General features: G+C 39.6%; 2 protein-coding genes across 7 annotated transcripts in view; one reads left to right on the top strand and one right to left on the bottom strand.

Annotated features, from left to right (window-relative positions):
- Positions 1 to 7,524: 7,524 nt before the first annotated feature.
- LOC128618011 (uncharacterized) lies at positions 7,525 to 11,601 on the bottom strand. Of its 6 annotated transcripts, none has more exons than XR_008387663.1 (6): positions 9,592 to 10,074; positions 9,070 to 9,423; positions 8,305 to 8,457; positions 8,164 to 8,214; positions 8,035 to 8,069; positions 7,525 to 7,937 (listed from the first exon to the last, which is right to left on the bottom strand). XR_008387663.1 is itself a non-coding variant. In XM_053641354.1 (6 exons), exons 2-6 carry the CDS (start codon positions 9,632 to 9,634, stop codon positions 7,865 to 7,867), a joined length of 642 nt encoding a protein of 213 aa, XP_053497329.1. In that variant the 5' UTR covers positions 9,635 to 9,861; positions 11,583 to 11,601; the 3' UTR covers positions 7,525 to 7,864. The 6 variants fall into 6 exon arrangements, 4 of the variants coding, with proteins under 4 accessions (XP_053497329.1, XP_053497332.1, XP_053497328.1 ...); XR_008387662.1 differs by having other exon boundaries at positions 7,525 to 7,921; XM_053641354.1 differs by lacking the exon at positions 8,164 to 8,214 and adding an exon at positions 11,583 to 11,601 and having other exon boundaries at positions 7,525 to 7,921; positions 9,592 to 9,861.
- Positions 11,602 to 14,038: 2,437 nt separating this feature from the next.
- The window catches only part of LOC128618010 (uncharacterized), a 31,840-nt gene continuing 26,092 nt past the window's right edge, over positions 14,039 to 19,786 (top strand). Inside the window, exon 1 of the mRNA XM_053641352.1 lies at positions 14,039 to 14,132. The gene's annotated coding sequence lies outside the window, so the exon portion shown is untranslated. The remainder of the gene's footprint in view (positions 14,133 to 19,786) is intronic.

Below are 19,786 nucleotides of genomic sequence, written 5' to 3'. Positions count from 1 at the left end.
CGATGTTCTGCGCACGAGACACCTTCCTGCAGGAGGGTACAGCCTGCCTGTGTACACAGGGCTGTTCTTCAGCACCCTGGCATCAAGGACAGACCCACGATACCAGACAAAGATTTCCATGAAATTCCCCTGGTGGCTGGTGATGTCCTGCAACAGGACTGAGTGGAACAGCTTCCTACTGAAATAGCATTGGGAGTTATTTGCTGGTGGTTTAATTCGGATGTGACAGCTGTCTCTTGCGCCACCTGCCACACAGAACGATGGAGACCCGGCCAGCTGTGCAAAACCTGCACCAACTGCCTCCAGGTCATCTGCGGTGGGGAAAGCAATCAATCTCCTCAATTTGGAATTGGACTTTAGGGCAGTGATGAGGACCTTGATGGACTACTGAGAAAGCCGGAGTTCACAACGAAGGTCAGCTGCCTCATCAAAATACAGCTGCAGGATTGGCACAGCTGTGTTGAGGTAGCTGTAGGATGTGGGGCTCACAGTCTGTAAATATGTATATAGTCGTGTATATATTCATTTAATCTTTCATTTTTATTCATGTTTAATGATTTTTTTTTAATTCATTCATTATTATTTTTTGCTTGCCTATAGATGCATACATTTTTATTAGTTGTGTTTGTTTAGTGTATGTGTTCATTCATTCATTCATTCCTGTATAGCTATGTGGTATGACAAATACACTAAATAAATTAAATTAAATTCATTGGCATTTGTCATTATTCTGTTAACAAAGCCCTTTGTGTGTGGGGGAGTCGAGGAACCAGATCTGAGGTCAATTTTAGACAGATATGTGCTAATACTTACATTAAAAAAGCAAAAAAATAAAAATAAAATAAAATGTAAAAAAAAACCCTTTTGTGAAGTCGTGATCTCCGAGCAGCTGCCCGGTGTCCCCGCTGTGCTGTACTCACAAACACTGTAAAAACGCAGATGAAAACTGTAAGAATGATATAAATCATTTTGCTGTTATAGTGGTTGTTTTAATCTGGTGGTCCCTTTAAGACAGGGGTCTTAGACTCGCGGCCGGGGGCCAATTGCGGCCCGCGGAACGATATTTTGTGGCCCCCTACTTGAAATCAAAGCTTGTTGTTAGTGCGGCCCGCCCCCACTAACTTTTTCTCACATGCACCTGCGTGAGTCATTGCCCTGGGCGTTTTATTTTTTTTAACACTTGTGGGCTACCATAGCTCAGGCTCGTGACAACAACACGAATGATCAACGTTGGTCACTTGAAACGTGTTTTGGGAGTGTTACCCAGTGCAAATACGTTTTTTTTTGTCACCCAGTCATGTCTTTTTCAAACACTGCCGTGAAGAGAAAGGTTGGCGATGAGCACAGACAATTTCAGGAGAAGTGGGAAACGGAATATTTTCTTGTAGAGCACAGGGGCATTCCGACGTGTCTAATATGCACAGATAAAGTTGCGGTGCACAAGGAGTATAACATCAGACGTCATTACTCAACTAGACACGCTGAGGAGTATGCAAAATACCAGGGAGATGAGCGAGAGGACCGGGTCGCCAAACTTAAAACATGTCTACTGAGGCAACAAGATTTTTTCAAGAAAGCAAGCAAAGAGAGTGATGCAGCAGTCGAAGCTAGCTACGTGGTGAGTGAGATGATTGCTAAGGCAGGAAAGCCATTCAAAGATGGCGAGTTCATCAAACAGTGCATGTTACAGGCTGCAAGTATAGTCTGTCCAGAAAAGAAAGGTCAGTTTAGCAACATCAGCCTTTCAGCCAACACAGTGGCGGAGCGCATTTCGGACCTGTCGGATAACATTTACGATCAACTGCGTGAGAAAGCTAGACATTTCCATTCATACTCAGTCGCTCTTGATGAGAGCACAGACGTCACTGACACTGCGCAGCTCGCAATATATGTCCGTGGTGTTGACAATTTTGAAGTGATGGAGGATTTGCTCACAATGATTCCAATGCATGGCCAGACCACCGGTCAGGAGATATTCCACCAGCTGTGTGATGCCATTGTGGATGCCGGCTTACTATGGAAGAGTTTTGCTGGAATAACAACCGACGGAGCGCCATCAATGACGGGGAGGAGAAATGGACGGGTGGCACTTGTTCAAAGAACACTGGAAGAGGAGGGTGTGGAAGAGGCCATTGCTTTGCACTGCATTATCCATCAGCAGGCCCTTTGCAGCAAATGCCTTAAGTGTGACAATGTGATGTCTGACGTTGTGAGATGCATCAACCATATCAGATCCAGGGGCTTAAAGCACCGGCAGTTCCACGCCATTTTGGAGGAAATAGAGTCAGCATATGAGGATGTGCTCTACTTCACCGAGGTACGTTGGCTTAGCAGGGAGGAGGTCTTGAAGAGGTTTTTTGAGTTGAGAGCAGAAGTGAAAGCCTTCATGGATAAGGATGGGATGGCTGTTCCTGTACTAAGTGATCCCAAATGGCTAATGGACTTAGCTTTTCTTGTTGACATCACACAGGAGCTGAATGTACTGAACAAGAAGTTACAAGGCCAGGGCCAGCTTGTCAGTGTTGCATATGACAGTGTCAGAGCATTCTCCACAAAACTTGTGTTATGGAAAGCCCAGCTTTCTCAGACAAACCTCTGCCATTTCCCAGCATGCAAGGCGCTCATGGATTCAGGCACACCATTCAGTGGTGAGAAGTATGCTGATACCATTCTAAAGCTACAGGAAGAATTTGATCACAGGTTTGCAGACTTCAAGACACACAGAGCCACGTTTCAAATTTTTGCTGACCCCTTCTCCTTCGATGTGGAAGATGCCCCCCCTGTGGTTCAGTTGGAGCTAATTGACCTGCAGTGCAGTTCTGAACTCAAAGCCAAGTTCAGGGAGGTGAGTGGAAAAACAGACAAGCTTGGACAATTTATGAGAGAATTGCCCCCCACGTTCCCTGAGCTTTCCAAGATGTTCAAGCGAATCATGTGCCTTTTTGGGAGCACCCATCTGTGCGAAAAGCTCTTCTCCACTATGAACTTTAATAAATCAAAGTTCAGGTCCAGACTTACAGATGAGCATCTTCGAGCCATACTGAGGGTCTCAGTTGCTTCCTCCCTCAAGCCAAATGTGTCTCAGCTGTGTAAGAGGAAGCGCTGCCAAGTCTCTGGCAGCAAGGAGTAGGAGGAAGTAAGAGAAACCTATGTTCTGAAGAACCGTTCATGTTCTGCATGTTCTGAATAGTTATTACTAAAGATTAAGAAGATTGGATCGGTTGTACTGTTTTTGGAATACTTGAAATCCTTTTTTTGTGGAATACTTGATGCGGCCCAGCCTCACCCAGACTCTACCTCCAGCGGCCCCCGGGTAAATTGAGTTTGAGATCCCTGCTTTAAGATTTTTGAGTTTATGACGATGTTGAAGGTCACATGACAATGCCAACATGGTGGATGTAGTATGTCCAGGATTGTATTCATACTACACACACATACTGATTAGTGCGTACTGTTTCAATGGCCGTGCAGTAGGTACTGTCACAGTAAGCGATTTCAAGCATTAAAACTTGTTGTATGTAAATGTACATTATTTCGTAAGACTTTATGATTTTATAAGTTAATAAATGTTTTACTGACATAATATCATAGTTTATCGTGTATGTTTTTAATTAAATCAGATTAAATTGTTAGAGGGGGATTTTTAAACTGTCATATGGTCATGTTAAAATGAACCCCACACATGTTACAATGTGACCCACCTATGAGGCACCTTCTAACATTTCACTTCTCTTCTTTCTGGTTAAATAATGACAAGTGTACATGTATTATTTATATATAAAAAAATTTTTAAAAAGACAAAATATTTGTACCAGACATTTATAAAATTAATGTAAAAAAAAGAAAATGCGTTGAACCCTAAGTACTTTTCCACAAATGTGAGAAAGCAGAAAGTGTTAGGTTGTGCCCGCTCTCCCCTACACACCTCAACAAAAAAGCCAGTTAATCATGTTAAATATTCTTATAGGGAATTGAGAATACAGAAACTGAGGAAGATCTGCTTTGCATGAAAGAGTAATGACACCATGCAGTTCTGTGGTGATGTTAATAACCACACACTTGAACAGGAAATAGCCCACAACTGGGTAGAAGAAAAGAACAGATCAGGAAGTGCCTTCTGAATACAGAGGCACTCAGTAATCTTACTGATTTAAATAATTAAGTGGAATCAGAGATACATAAAATCACTGATAGACTGTACAGTGAATATAAACATCACTGACTGTTCATTCTTTACTAATTTACACTTACACTCACTGTCACAGAAATCAGAATAAAAATCTGACTATTTAGTACTCTGTGTGTGTGTGTGTGTGTGTGTGTGTGTATGTGTGTGTGTGTGAGTTGCTTTGGTGTGAAATGTTGTGGTCTGGCCTGCAGCAGATCATAACAGGACCTTTATTTGTGATTTGTCAGTCTGGTAAACATTAAAGTCACCTGTGTTGATCAAATGATGTTCTGTAGGTCGTCTTCCTGCAGAAAGACACAATGGAGAAGAAGAGAACTGTTTAAGTTTAAATGGTAATAGAGCTCATTATTACAGTTTATATTACAGTGCTGTTGAATCCTGGATTGTGATTGGTCAGAAGGTGTTGATTAATTTTCTATAACAGCAGCTCTGTTAGCTCTAAATAGATTTTTAAAAACGGGGCATGTCATTTGTTGATAAATTAAATATTGTAATTGTTGTGTTATACGATGAATAAATTCATGGCATAACCACGCATTCTTTTGGGGGGGGGGGGTCGTGTGTCGCCCCCCTCACCAGTGTTGAGGAAATACCGATCTGTCCCCCCAATATACAGTAGAAAATATTTTCTATGTTTCCCCCTTTAATGAACCCTGCCAACGGATCTGTCTTTTCTTCATCTATTCTATTTATTTATGTCTATTCCTTTTTAATAAATTTCAGTTTGTTAAGGAAAGTAGCCCCCCCTCCAATTGTACACTTGGTTGCGCCCATACTCAACGCAAGTTCGTTGATATATTTTAGTCGCTCAGTCTGTAAGAAATGGAGACAGCAGCCAAGTGTAGAAAAGTGCAGCAGAACATGAGAGCTTTTTTCAGACAGTCAGTAACTAGATACCTAAATAGTAGGTGACCTTAGCTTAGTATAGAAGGCATCATACCATGGCTTGGTTTGTTCTTAAGAACGTCAATTAACTGTTGATATTTGCACACCCACAACGTAGGCTAGGCTAACGTCAGGTCCAGTTTTTGACCATTAACGTTGCATTCACTTGCAGATCCTCCCGCCAAGTTCACTGTGAACCCTCACGCTGTGACAGACTGTTATAAATGCGAGTGAAAGTGAGAAAAGTTGCACAGAATTTCATTCCTTTACACTACATTTGGGCTCAGGATGACTCAGTGATTTTACAGATATAAGGCTCAGCATAATGCTGAGGTGTGCGAGCTTGGCAACAAGAGATATGGAACTAATGTCTGAGGTGTGGCCATATTGTAGTTCTCCATTCAGAACTAGTGATGGCGGTTTGTCTTTAGAATTAAGAAAAGAAAACTCCAGTACCCTTTACATAGCTAATGTTTCAGGTTATCACTATATATTGTTGTACACTTTGTACACTTATTACATAGCAAGCTAAACAGCATGATGACATTAACATAATAAATGACACCAGTTACACAAACAGAATGTTCAGTTGATCAAATTAAAATGATCATCTAAGTCAGTCATTGCTCTTCTGGGAACATAATGGTACCTGGTCACGATGCAGGCAGCACAGCATTGCTTGGAATCATCTGTGGGGAAATTGTATTCACAACATGTATAGTGTTGAATTTAGTTTCATAGGTAGCCATCCTTTCTGAGTTTGTTTAAAAGTCGTGATTGCGTGTTTAAATGTTAGCGTGTGTGGTTTGCCTGCACACATCTTAGCTCGTCTCTACTTGGTGTGGTGGGTTTAATGTAGGTTATGGAGCAGAGAATACATCTGCCCACAGGACGTCCACAGCACCCTACAATTTCCCCATGCTGTGGGAGCTTCTATCACTCAGACATCACCTGAATTCAAACGATAACCGTAATCCTACAACTATGTTCTAAATATGAGAATTTTCAGTATCAAACTTTGGATGAACTTGGACCCCAACATGGTCCATACCACGGTTACGCCCTTGAATATATTTGAGTGTAAGTGGTGCTTGCTGAAGAAGTCTAACAGGAAGGGGATCTGCAGTATGAACTCCTGAACGTTGGTTGTTAATCAGGGAGCAAAATACACAATGTAGATCGTGCTATAATGAATACTCATTGTCTACATGCTCTAATGGGGGATTATACTGAAAACCTTTATCGAGAATTCAGAAACATAATAAAACACGTTACTGTGGTTCTGAGGACCTGTTTTGATCAAACGCTGAAACCACAATGATACTAAAACCACATGTCCTGAACAGGAAATAACCAACAACTGGGTAAAATACAATCGATTCTTTTTCTTCTGAACTGAGACACAAGATCTCACTTAATATTCTCATCTGCTATGTTCAGTGAGGAGTAATAATAAAATGCTGTAATGTTTAATATGTCTATTATAATTCTATAATTTTTTTTTAAATTAATTTGCAGTCAGGTTTAACAGACCGTATTAAAATCTAAAGAGTTTTACAGGGATTAGAAGAAAGATTTAACCCACCATCAGAATCTGATAACTGACATTTAATCTCTCTTCAAATAAAGATATAAAATAAAGTTCAAGACCTGTCCTGTTTTGTGGACTAAGATTTATATGTATGACTTTCTTCTTCCAGTCAGTAAATATCGCCACCTACCGGCACCATTCTGCAATGAGTAGCATTTTAAAGTGGGCAGAAAAATATATCAAGTGTAGAATAAAGAAGGTAAATAACTGGCTAACAATAAGATGTAGTGGCTTTAGCCCTGAGGTTACTACAGTATTTTATTAAATTAATCTGGATTAATCACAGGGTAGAAATAATTATTTTCCCCCAAAAACACACACACACACCTCATCACCCTCTGACTTTGTACAAGCCATATTCAATCTCAAAGAGCCATTCACTGCCTGTTTAACGAAATACTGAGCAGCTGAAACATAATATTCCTCCCTACATTTTAATCTTATAGACAAGAACAGATTAAAGTTCTATAAAACAGTGCAAATAATGTGGAACTATTAGCATTATAAGGTTTATTTAAAAAAAAAGAAAAAAAAAAGACAGAAATAAAAGCAGGAAACTGCACCACATCTCTGTCCACGTTTCACATGTGTTTATATAAAGCTTTGGGCTTTTGTCTGGAGTAAAATAAACACAGTAATTCACCTTCAGCAATTCATTTATTTGATATTGATTATATCAGTCATTTACTTCGTATTGGCCTGTACACACAGTGCAGTGTTACATGTTACACAGGACTAAAGTCTTTTAACCACTAGAGCTCTAGTGTGCACTTATAGCCCAAAGAAACAAACATCTTCAACACATCTGGCTTTAATGCTTCAACTCTTCATGAAGCTTTAACATCACTACTTTTAACCTTGGAACTCTTTTAAGAGCAAAATGTACGAAAGAATCCTTGTAAATAAATTATTATTGTTGTTGTTTGAAGTTAAGACATTTTTGAATAGTTAAATGAACGTTTTCCTCGATTCATTGTTGAACAACTATTTAAAAAATTGAAGTTTAAGAGTTACGAGAGCTGAATGACGGCACAGTTGGGGAATCACCCAGATAACATGCTTTTGGGGGCAGAACTGGAAGTCATTAATCTTCAGACCACACGGATTATTAGTGAGTACTTGATGTATGCGAGGTCGATGGGATCGTAGCAGGTTCTCTGCTGATTCTGATCCTCATGCTGCTGATGTTTTCTGGGCCATCAGGAGACACTTGTGTAGGTCACAGAGGTCAAATCAGACAGGTGCAGGTCCACTTCCTGCAGAGAGAAACATCTGATAATGTGACGTTATTAGTCTGTTTTAATAGTGACATGATCTCAGCGCTGACTTCCATCAACTACATTTCATCATTTCATCGTTTTTCTGGTACCTTCTCGTTTGAGTCCCCAGTGGAAGAACACTTATCTGAAAAATAAGAGAATTTAACATAGACAAAGACGACAATCTCAAAAATGTCAAACACACAGATTTCACTACACAGCTTTTTACAATAACTAACCTTTTCATTACACATTCATTCTGCACTAGTGTATAAGGGCTGCTGTACGGCCTGGAACAACAGGAAGTGTCATAAATAAAGGGAAGTGTGTGTGACAGGGTGAACGGTGTAAATGTTGGTCTTCAGGCTGTAAGTTCTCACCTTGTAGTGTGGAACAGTACAGAGAGGAGCAGATGATGCTTATTGAAACAAAGACCGCACACACACATGATAGGATTATAATAATAATTCCACAGAGTGCAGGACCTACAGACTGCTGTGTGTCTGAACGATCAGTCTCATGATGCTGATCAGCTGAAACACAGAGGAACACAGAGATATCAGTAAAGTATCTGAGAGGAAAGTGTATCAGATGACATTCTGATATCTTTTATAACTTTAATTTAGTGTTAAACACACAACGATCAGGCTGTCACTTATACACTGTGTAACAATAAACAACAACAACAATAACCGAGAGAAAAGTATTTTCTTTTCTGCTTCATTAATCATCACAATAGTTTCAGCTCACCACATCTGTACTGATATCTCTCCTTATATTTTTCTTTTATTAAGATTTCTCTCAGTCATGAATTTGGGACATGAGTCACTATTTGAAACACTTTTCTCCTGCACACTGAACTGATCTCCTCACAGTTCAACAACATTCTCAACACTGCTCTTTAAAGTGTGGCTGAACAAAATAAAGAACCCTTGAAGAAAACGAAGCAAGAGAGGAAATAATGTCCAGATTAGCAGAACTTTAAAAAGTCTGGAGTGTCAGGTGCGCGAGATTTTACTGTTTGTTCATAAAAAATAATCCTTGAAATAATACACAAGATATCAATAATATTATGAAAAATAAACACACAAACTAAAACGAAATTAAATAGCAATAATCAGACTGAATAAAGTATTGGCACCCACCTGTAAAGTCCAGTCTGATGAGTTTCCCAAACTGAATGTGTGTCGTTCTGTTTCGACCTCCACAGAAATAAAATCCCAGATCTGTCTCTCTAACTCCAATAATCACTAAACTGACTGAACTGCTGCTTTCTGTTATATCAAAGTGACTCTCGTTCACATTATAACTGAGGGAAAAGGTTTTCTCTAGTTTAAATTTTTCAGCAGATATCAGCAGCTTCACCTCCTCAGATCTCAGTCGATACCACGATATCTCAGAATAATTAGTGATGTTACAGAGCAGGGTGATGTTCTCTCCAGGATGGACAGATAAATGATCAGTTGAAGCGATCTCAAGGAGACACGGTGTAAAGAAACCTGAAGGAACAACAAGAGAGCAGATTCATCATCACTGTCCAAACCAGCTATAGTGCATTAATACATTCAGAGTCCTGAACATTACTCACGCTTTCACAGCTACAGCGGCTAATAACAGTCTTTTATAGTTTACTATCTGATCATCTGCTAATGTGTGTATGAACTCACCAAACAGCATCTGTAGAAGAAATGTAGACAGGAGTTTGGCCATTTCTCACACACTCCCTCCAGCGCTCTGAGGACAAGTGCTGCTGTTTCACACCTGGTTTTAGCCACACGGTCCTACATCCTGTTCTGTATTTTGTCAGTCCAATAATCTGCTCACATCACCGGTGTTCTTCTTAGACGGTGCGTACAGATCCGAGCACATTCATCATTTTATCAGTTTATTTTCTTTACACCATCCACCAACAATGCTAACATGAACATCCTAGCAGGCTGAAGGAAAAACATTTTACCACAATAAGACCCTGAGCGTATGTCAGAAGAGGGACAGATCCATGCTAGCAGAATAAATATTAAATCATATTGTTTTAACTGATATTTAGCTGCAATATGCAGAAATGTTTGGATTTATAAGCAACAGCTGAGTATAAATACTTAAGCCGGTTCACACTGTACGATTTTGACCACGATTTAGTCGTCTGATGAATAAATAAATAAATGTCTGAGACTAATTTTGAGAATCCTAAAAGATTCCTATAATCCTGGGCCAAAATCTGTAGTCTTTGATCTGTAGTTTGACGTGTTCCCCGACAGCAGATTAATCGCCATTGTGATCAGATTTTCCCTCTGATTAAATTCTGGCAGTGTCAGAAGATTGAGGCACAGTCCTGTAGTGTGACGTCTCCTACTCCGTACGAGTCTTATTGTGTGCGTCCGTTTTTCACGTCTTGTACAGTCTGACATTAATGAGAACTGAGATCCTACAGTGTGACATGGCTTACAGTACAGCGGGGATCGTGTTCGTACAGTCTGACAAGCAGCAGTTACAAAGGACTATTAAAAATCACACAGTGTTCACCCGGATTAAAAATAAGTGCAGTCACTCTGCAGTCCCATGTTCATATCAGATATTCTGCTGCAAATCATAATAAACTGTCTACAGCCGTACACTCCTGGGCAAAGAAAAATGGGATAATACCTCATACCATTTTGCATGCGTACAACTTTCACAGATTAACTTAAAAAAATCAATTTATTGCTTCACCATTTCTTCAACATTTGGAAACCTTGTACCTTTCTTTTAAGGTGTTCAATGTATTGATGGGATTGTTTATATTTCTTATAATATACTGACTAAAAGACAAAATGAAAACCAAATCAAATGATTATTAATATTTAAATAATAAATGGTTTAGTATTGATCAAAGTTGTACATAAATCAAACTTATTACATTCACATGTTTTTTTTCTTTGAGTTTCCATACTTTTGTAATTATATTAACAGGGAACAATGTACACATTTAATGTACACATTTAAATTCAATGCTCCAATGTTTTGAAGCATTTATAAAAAAAAAAATTAATGTAAATAATAATAATAATAATAAATGCTTTGAACCGTAAGTACTTTTCCACAAATGTGAGAAAGCAGAAAGTGTTAGGTTGTGCCCGCTCTCCCCTACACACCTCAACAAAAAAGCCAATTAATCATGTTAAATATTCTTATAGGGAATTGAGAATACAGAAACTGAGGAAGATCTGCTTTGCATGAAAGAGTAATGACACCATGCAGTTCTGTGGTGATGTTAATAACCACACACTGTGAACAGGAAATAGCCCACAACTGGGTAGAAGAAAAGAACAGATCAGGAAGTGCCTTCTGAATACAGAGGCACTCAGTAATCTTACTGATTTAAATAATTAAGTGGAATCAGAGATACATAAAATCACTGATAGACTGTACAGTGAATATAAACATCACTGACTGTTCATTCTTTACTAATTTACACTTACACTCACTGTCCCAGAAATCAGAATAAAAATCTGACTATTTAGTACTCTGTGTGTGTGTGTGTGTGTGTGTGTGTGTGTGTGTGTGTGTGTGTGTGTGTGTGTGTGAGTTGCTTTGGTATGAAATGTTGTGGTCTGGCCTGCAGCAGATCATAACAGGACCTTTATTTGTGACTTGTCAGTCTGGTAAACATTAAAGTCACCTGTGTTGATCAAATGATGTTCTGTAAGTCGTCTTCCTGCAGAAAGACACAATGGAGAAGAAGAGAACTGTTTAAGTTTAAATGGTAATAGAGCTCATTATTACAGTTTATATTACAGTGCTGTTCTGGATTGTGATTGGTCAGAAGGTGTTGATTAATTTTCTAAAACAGCAGTTCTGATAGCTCTAAATAGATTTTTAAGAACAGGGCATGTCATTTGTTGATAAATTATATATTGTAATTGTTGTGTTATATGATGAATATATTCATGGCATAACCACGCATTCTTTTGGGGGGGGGGAGGGGTCGTGTGTTGCCCCCCCCACCAATGTTGAGGAAATACCAATCTGCCCCCCCCCTCCCCCAATATACAGTAGAAAATATTTTCCATGTTTCCCCCTTTAATGAACTGCTGGCTCAAATTTAGCCTATTACCCAAAGACACTTAAAAATTCAACATAGAAGCAAATACTCACATCTGCAAACCCAGTTGGAGATAGAAAAATAAAACAACAGCCGTGAGTGAGAAGAAGCAAGGTTCCAGATTTATTGGTTCCGTTCCACCACACGAGATCCACACCAATGAGAATTCTCAGAAGTGATCTGACACCTGGAGCTGAGGCTCCTTTATTTATACAGTGTTCTACACAAAGAATACCATTCTGTTTTAGAAAGGGCTTATCAAAATTACCAGTATGTTTTGGAAAGAGCCTTTACCGAACACCATTAGGTTTGAAAGAGGTATGAGACACAACATTTCGGAGAGACCTTGGTCTCACAGTTATCTCGCAGGTGCAACGTGACTCAACTACCCTTATAAATGGCCCCTCTTGGTTTTCAGGAGTAATATAGCCTTCGTCTGTATTACTCCTGACTTCTTCCTGTGAGACAAGACTCTTCCCCACCTCCAAGTATATTATGAGTAAGTTTCTTTCACAATTTTCTGTATTTCTGGTTTATAATTTATTTGCTCTACATTTCTGTTTCATATATGGTTATACTGCTTGCAAGTTATTTACTGCACTCCATACTTCATAATATCATTATATTATCCTTATAATATCTTAATACTTCTTTTATTATTCTTATAAAGTTATAGTGTTCTTTTCTTTTATTTATTTTATTAATGTTCGTATATATCCTTTTATTATTCTTCTAAAGTTATAACGCTCTGCTTTCCTTCTGGCGGCACAGGCCTCTGTGTGTGTGTGTGTGTGTGTGTGTGTGTGTGTGTGTGTGTGTGTAATGTCTGCATGCCTGCCCTTGACTGTACGAGAGTGTGTGTTTCTCAGCCTGCACTCCTCAGCTCTTATACTTCTCTGTAACTAATAAACCATAGTGTGTTACTCTTAAAGATCTTAAAGTGTGAATCCAATTCGTCAATATCCGCCTAATACCGCTTCTGTGTGTCTAGGTGCCCGTCGTCATTTTTCCTTCTCTCCTTTGCTGGAGGGGCTGGATTTGGATCTGAACACTCGCTATCAGCTCGCGCATCTCACTGCTGACATCACGGTGCTACTTGACGTTCTTCGCACCCCCTCTGGAAATGGAAATGCGGGGTTTAAATTCTGGCAGTGTCAGAAGATTTGAGGCACAGTCCTGTAGTGTGACTTCTCCTACTCCGTACGAGTCTTATTGTGTGCGTCGGTTTTTCACGTCTTGTACAGTCTGACATTAATGAGAACTGAGATCCTACAGTGTGACATGGCTTACAGTACAGCGGGGATCGTGTTCGTACAGTCTGACAAGCAGCATATACGTTTATTGTTTACTATTCTGAGAAAAAGCATTATTTCTATTCAGAAAAGTGTCAATCATCACTCGGCGTCTGCAACTTTCTCCTGAAAAGAGTTCTCTACAGTTGGGGGCGTTAGCAGAACATGTAGGGGTAGAAGGAAATGAAACTGTGGATGTACTGGCAAAAATATCGATAAAGCATGAAACAGATGAAATACAAATACCATGAAGTAGAGCAGATTAACCCCATTTTAAATGGAAAGGAAGAGATTAATTATGAGTCTTAGAATAGATCACGCTGACTTAAATCTAACATTACACAGAACAGGAAAACACCCCACTGGACTCTGCACACATTGCAATACACAAGAGACAGAAAACACATTCTGTTAGACTGCAAAAGATATGAGGAGGAAAGAACTGAGCTAGAGATGGAGACTGGAAAACAAAACATGACACTAAAGAACTTGCTGGGAAAAACATCTGGGAAAATACACCGTCCCCTAATAAATTATCCCTAATAAGTCAGAGACTTTAATAATTTAGTATGAATATGTAGTATATAATTATTTATTTATTTAGTAGTATTATTGTAGTTATTGTTTTTTTTCCCTTGCCAATCTGCTGCCCGCACTCCAGTCCAGTAGGTGGCGGTAATGCACCTCAAGTTGGTTTTCCAACCTCCTTTAAAACAGAAAGAAGAAGAAGAAGGACGAAGAGGAAGAAAATAAAAAAGTTAGCGTTAATGCTAAAAACAAACAAACAAACAAACTGGTCATCCTACAGCCTGTCGCCGCTCTGTCATGGGCTGAGGTAGGAAAATATCCTTATTTTATCCACACAGTATGTTTTATATTGTCTTTAAAGTATTTAAGGATGTTTACTGGACGTGTTGGTGAGTATTTCTGATTGTGAATTATATTAAATATTGATGGAACAGTGACCAGTAATCCTCAAGAAATTGCACGTTTCTGCGCTAATTTTTACAGTAATCTTTACCATGGAAGTTATTCTGAAGAGGCAGCCTGTACTTTTCTGCAGTCTGTTAAAACCTGCAAGACTATCTCAAGAAATGACAGAAACCTCTGCGATAGTGAAATTACTTTATTAGAAGTTAATAACTCAGCTATAGAACTTCAAAACAATAAATCACCCGGAACGGATGGGGTTACCACAGAGATCTACAATCAGTTTTCTAAAGAATTATCCCCTTTTTTACTTAAGGTCTTTGAAGAAAGCAAACAGAATGAGACTCTTCCCCCAACCCTCACTCAAGGTTTAATTACTTTAATCCCAAAACCCAAGAAAGATTTACTTTTAATTGACAATTGGCCTCCTGTATCTCTGCTTAACAATGATTACACAATTTTAGCTCTTATATTTGTTAAAAGATTAAAGTCTGTACTGGATTCTGTAATAGATGAGACACAGTCTGGTTTTATGAATAAAAGACACATTGTTAAAAATATAAGATTGGTTCTTGATTTATTAGATTATTCAGAATTGATACAGGAGGACAGCTTTATTCTGTTTTTTTAGATTTTTATAAGGTGTTTGATTCTTTAAAGCACGTGTCAAACTCAAGGCCCGCGGGCCGAATGTGGCCCGCCACGTCATTTTATCTGTCCCGCGAGATCGTGATAGGTGCATGATTGTCTTAACATACGTTTTTGCTGTTCTCATTCCCAACTCGTAAAATACAGACGAGTTGTCACGCCCCTAGGCGTCTGATACTGACGCAAAAGGGACCCTTCCACGTCTGTATGAAACGCTCTGGATTCTCAATTGACTCCAATGTAAACCCGTCCGCGGCGGTCAGAGACACTCAGAGCAGACGCTCCAGCTGTCCAGTCACTCCAATAATAACCTGATCACGGCGATAGATGACGCTGTGAGCCTCAGTCTGATTGGAGAATCATCAGTGTCGTCGGTGGTCGAGGATTATGGGTAATGTAGGAAATTTCCACTATCCAAAATATACGAATAAAATTTTATTTCTCAGACTCGAAGGAGAAAAAAAATCATACTGAGGCGATTTGGAATTGAGAAATCTCTACAAATTAACCTCAACATGTCCAAGAAAAGAAAAATTGATGCATAAGGAAGGCAGTTTCATGAACCACGGGAGAACGAATACATGTTTGTACTTCAAGGTGAAAAACCAGTATGTCTTTTGTGTTATGAGGCGGTGTCAGTCGTGAAAGAGTACAATCCACTTCGGCATTTTGACACCAAACACGGAGCTAAGTATAGTCAATTTAGCCTCCAAGAAAAAGAAAGAATTGAAGCAGAAATAAAAGGCAAACTGCAGTCGCAGCAGAATGTGGAATTAGCAGGAAATTTAGTAACACAGCTGGCCGAAGAGACACGCAGCTGTCTATCTTTTTCATCAGCTGTGGATGAAAGCACAGACAACATGGATACGGCGCATCTATCCATTTTTATTAGCGGCATGAAGCCGGACCTCTGTGTCACTGAGGAGCTCTTGGATGTAGCTGCCCTGCATGGGACCACAACGGGCCGGGACATTTTTGTTGCAGTGGAGAAGTCCGTAAGTAAAAATAAATTGCCGTGGGAAAAGTTGGTGGGACTAACTACAGATGGTGCACCTGCGATGTGTGGAGGAAAAACAGGCTTGGTTGGACTAATGAAGGAGAAATTGCAAAAAAGTAACTGTCACCCACCCCTGCTAACATATCAGTGCATCATCCATCAAGAAGCTCTGTGTGGAAAGGTTCTGGAGCTGGATGATATCATGACCATGGTCATGAAAACAGTGAACTTTATTTGGGCGCTGGCCTGAATCACCGCCAGTTCCAGCTGTTCTTGCAGGAGGGGGGCTCAGAGCATGGAGATATGCCATACCATGCAGAAGTAAGGTGGGAGCATTTTATTTTGTGTTTGTTATTTCCAGAACATGATCTATGAATGAGGATGTGTGTGAGATGGTGTCTCAGGTTGAGGATGGACCTACTTGATGTGTTCAAGAACAGACAGCATCACCTCATTATTGTTGTTCTTTTTGTAGAATGCTACTTCTGTAATACATGTTGGTCGTGCCATAGCCCCCCCCCCCCCCCCGCCTGTGTTGAAAAAAGTTCTGAATGAAGTTAAGGGTTAATATCATAACTTGTTTATAATATTTTTCTTTATTTGTGTAAATAGTTTGAACACTGATTCAAGTAATGTGGGTTTCAAACTGAACATTTATTTTTACATCTGTGCAAATGCATATGTAATATTTGTAAGTTGAATACATAATAAATACAGTAACAGTTATTTAACAATATAATAAGGTGTAATTTATTTTAAATTACATTGCATTTTGTTACATTCATACTGTTAATGTGGCCCATCGAGGGCAACCATTATGCTGATGTGGCCCTCGGTGAAAATGAGTTTGACACCCCTGCTTTAGAGCACCAATTTATTATTAAGTCATTGCATAAATTTGGTTTCGGACATATGTTTTGCCCTGTGATGGATTGGCACCCTGTCCAGGGTGTACCCCGCCTTGTGCCCCATGCTCCCTGGTGTAGGCTCCAGGTTTCCTCGTGACCCTGAAAAGGATAAAGCGGTATAGAAGATGGATGGATGGACATATGTTTTACAAAGTAATTAAAACCTTTTACAATAATGGAAACTGCTGGATTAAATTAAAGAGTGGCACTTCCCCAAGGTTTAGTTTATCTAGAGGAGTCAGACAAGTGTCCTATCTCTCCTTATTTATTTCTACATTATGTGCAGCTACTTTCACCGTTTGTCTGTGAAAGCGGTATTCGGAGTATCCGTATTGCGGTTCGGGAAGTTACTGTTAGTCAGTTAGCGGATGACACCACCTTATTTTAAGAGATGTTTCCCAAATCCTTATAGCAATTGATTATATAAAACTGTTCTCTGAAGCTTCAGGTCTTAATCTAAACATAAGTAAATGTGAGTTAATGTCTATTAAAGATTGCATAGCACCCTCTCTTTATAATATTCCAGTTCAATCTGAAGTTACATATTTAGGCATCGTGATCACTAACAATCAAGATAATAGATGTACCTTGAACTTTGACCCTGTTATAATAAAAGCCCAAAAAAGATTTAATGCGTGGTTGCAGAGAGACTTGACCTTGAGGGGTATTGCTTGCTAAGGCTGAGGTTATCTCCAGGTTTACATCGCTGCACTCTCTCTGTATCTGGACAATAAGATATGTAGGTCAGTTGATCAAATCCTCTTTATTTGGAAGAACAAAATACATTATGTTAAGAAGTCTGTAATACTGAATACATGAGTATGGTGGGTTGAACTTTCTTGATTTCTCATCTCTGAACAACACTTTCAAAATTAATTGGATTAGACAGTTTATGCGTAATCCAAATTCAGTGTGGAATTTTATTCCTAATTACTTTTCCAAATTAGGTGTTCTCCCCTTCCTATTGATCTGCAATCATAATATTGCTAGAATCCCTCACAACTTATCTAAGTTCCATAAGCAAGAGTTATTTGTATGGTCATTAATCCTTAATCACAATTTTTCCCCTCATCAGTACTTTATTTGGAACAACCAAGATGTTGTATATAAGAATAAGTCTTGTTTTTCAGTAATTGGTTTGAGAAGAAAATTGTGGCTGTTTCCCAGTTATTTAACTCAGAAGGTCTTATTTAAAATGAAGAATTTTTATGTAAATTTAATTTCCCGGTAACTCCCAAGGAATTTTCCATTATAATAGACACTATTCCTAAAGGAGTCGTTCTGCTTCTAATGGAGTCTGTTACATCATCTAACACCTTTCCCATTTCTTTAGACCCATTTGAGTTCCCAGTAGGAAAACTGTGCTTTTGGTCACATCCTTCATCACATAATTATGGAATTGGATCTCTTTCAAAAGGAGCTTGTAACAACTCCATATGTGGAGTCATATTGGAAGAATTTGGTTGACCATATTGATTGGAAAAAGTATGGACTCTGCCTTTGAAATACATAATAACTAACAAGGATGGAGAAATTTCATTCAAATTATTACACAAATTTTACCTGGCTAAAGTTTTTTGTTTTTTTAAATAAAATGTTTAAGTTAGATATAGATGCAAGTTGTTCTTTTTGTGGTGCCCCTAATGAAACCGTTCTTCATATCTTCTGGGATTGTCCTCACACGCAGCTATTTTGGGTCGAATTTTCTAGGTTTATTAACTGCAATGTGCTTCCGGGCTTCTCTTTGTTTTTTTAAGGATGTACTGTTTGGCTCCTGTAATGTACAAAAAGCTCAATTTAAATGGTAAATAGCACACTTATATAGTGCTTTTATCCAAAGTGCTTTACACTGTCACATTCACACACCATGCAAGGCGCTAACATGCCATCGGGAGCAACTTGGGGTTCAGTGTCTTGCCCAAGGACACTTCGGCATGTGGAGTCACGTGGGCCGGGAATCGAACCACCAACCCTACGATTAGTGGACGACCCACTCTACCACCTGATCCACAGCCGCCACAGTTTAATGAATACTTTAAATGTATTTAAAGTATTCATTTAAAGTATTTAAAGTATTCAAGTACATCCAAAAGTGTACTGTTGGACCTCCAACAGTACACTTTTGGATGTACTGTTGGAGGTCCAACAGTACATCCAAAATATTTCATCATCTAAGAATCTTAAAGCTCTTAAGACAATAAACTCGTTTCATCTTTTCAATTTATTTCAGTTAAGTTTTCTGTTTTTTAATGTGTGTGTATATATATATATATATATAGTAGTGAGTTAGCTCGGGGGAAGGGCAGAGCACAGACCCACAAGAGACAGATTGCAGTCACAATGGGTGGTTTTTATTTATCTTAGTGTGAGCTGTCCGTTGTGAGGGGGCGAGGGTGTGTGAGTGCGTGGGGTTTCGTGGGGGTGTGGCTGTCGTGTGACCTTCACGGGGGCGTGTCGGGGTCCCTGAGACCAGGGCGTGGGTCTCCCGTGCCGTCGTCCACCGGTGCGTGCGTTCTCACCACCCGGCGGTCTCGTCCGCGCTCGCACCTTCGGAGAGAGAGAGAGAGAGAGAGAGAGAGATTAGCGGGCGGAGTGAATCAATCTTGCCGTCGTGCTCAATGTTAGCGCGCCTGTATGCCGCTGAAGCGCTCGCATGGAGTCTGTCTCTTCGCCGTCATTTCCTCCTCTCTCGTACGGCCGGAAGCGCGTCCTTTTATCCTCCTCCTTCGTCGCCTGAGTGGTGGAATCTTCCCGACGAATTCCCCAATCGCCGGCCGGTGTAGCGTCAACGGTCCCGCCCCACCGTGACGGTCCTTCCGGCTGATGGCGTCTTTGGCCCGAGGCTGTCCGCTTCGTGCTGGTGCGACAGTTGGGGAAGGAGCGACTATCTTCCTTTCTTCTCCTGCGCGCCGGCTGTCGGTCCGTCGCGACAATATATATTTTATATATATACATATATATATAAATATATATATATATATATATATATATATATATATATATATA

This window comes from Ictalurus furcatus, chromosome 14 (genome assembly GCF_023375685.1).
Source record: "Ictalurus furcatus strain D&B chromosome 14, Billie_1.0, whole genome shotgun sequence".
In the NCBI taxonomy this organism is placed as follows: domain Eukaryota; kingdom Metazoa; phylum Chordata; class Actinopteri; order Siluriformes; family Ictaluridae; genus Ictalurus; species Ictalurus furcatus.
Note: the sequence above shows the minus strand (reverse complement) of the source record. Positions and strands in the feature narration are given on the sequence as shown.

Coding starts and splice junctions, on each gene's coding strand:
- LOC128618011 (XM_053641354.1), bottom strand. CDS start 9,634: ATGGCCAAACTCCTGTCTACATTTCTTCTACAGATGCTGTTTG. Junction 8,458..9,069: donor CATCAGACTGGACTTTACAG/GTGGGTGCCAAT, acceptor TCTGTGTTTCAG/CTGATCAGCATCATGAGACT. Junction 8,070..8,304: donor GTACTGTTCCACACTACAAG/GTGAGAACTTAC, acceptor CTTATTTTTCAG/ATAAGTGTTCTTCCACTGGG.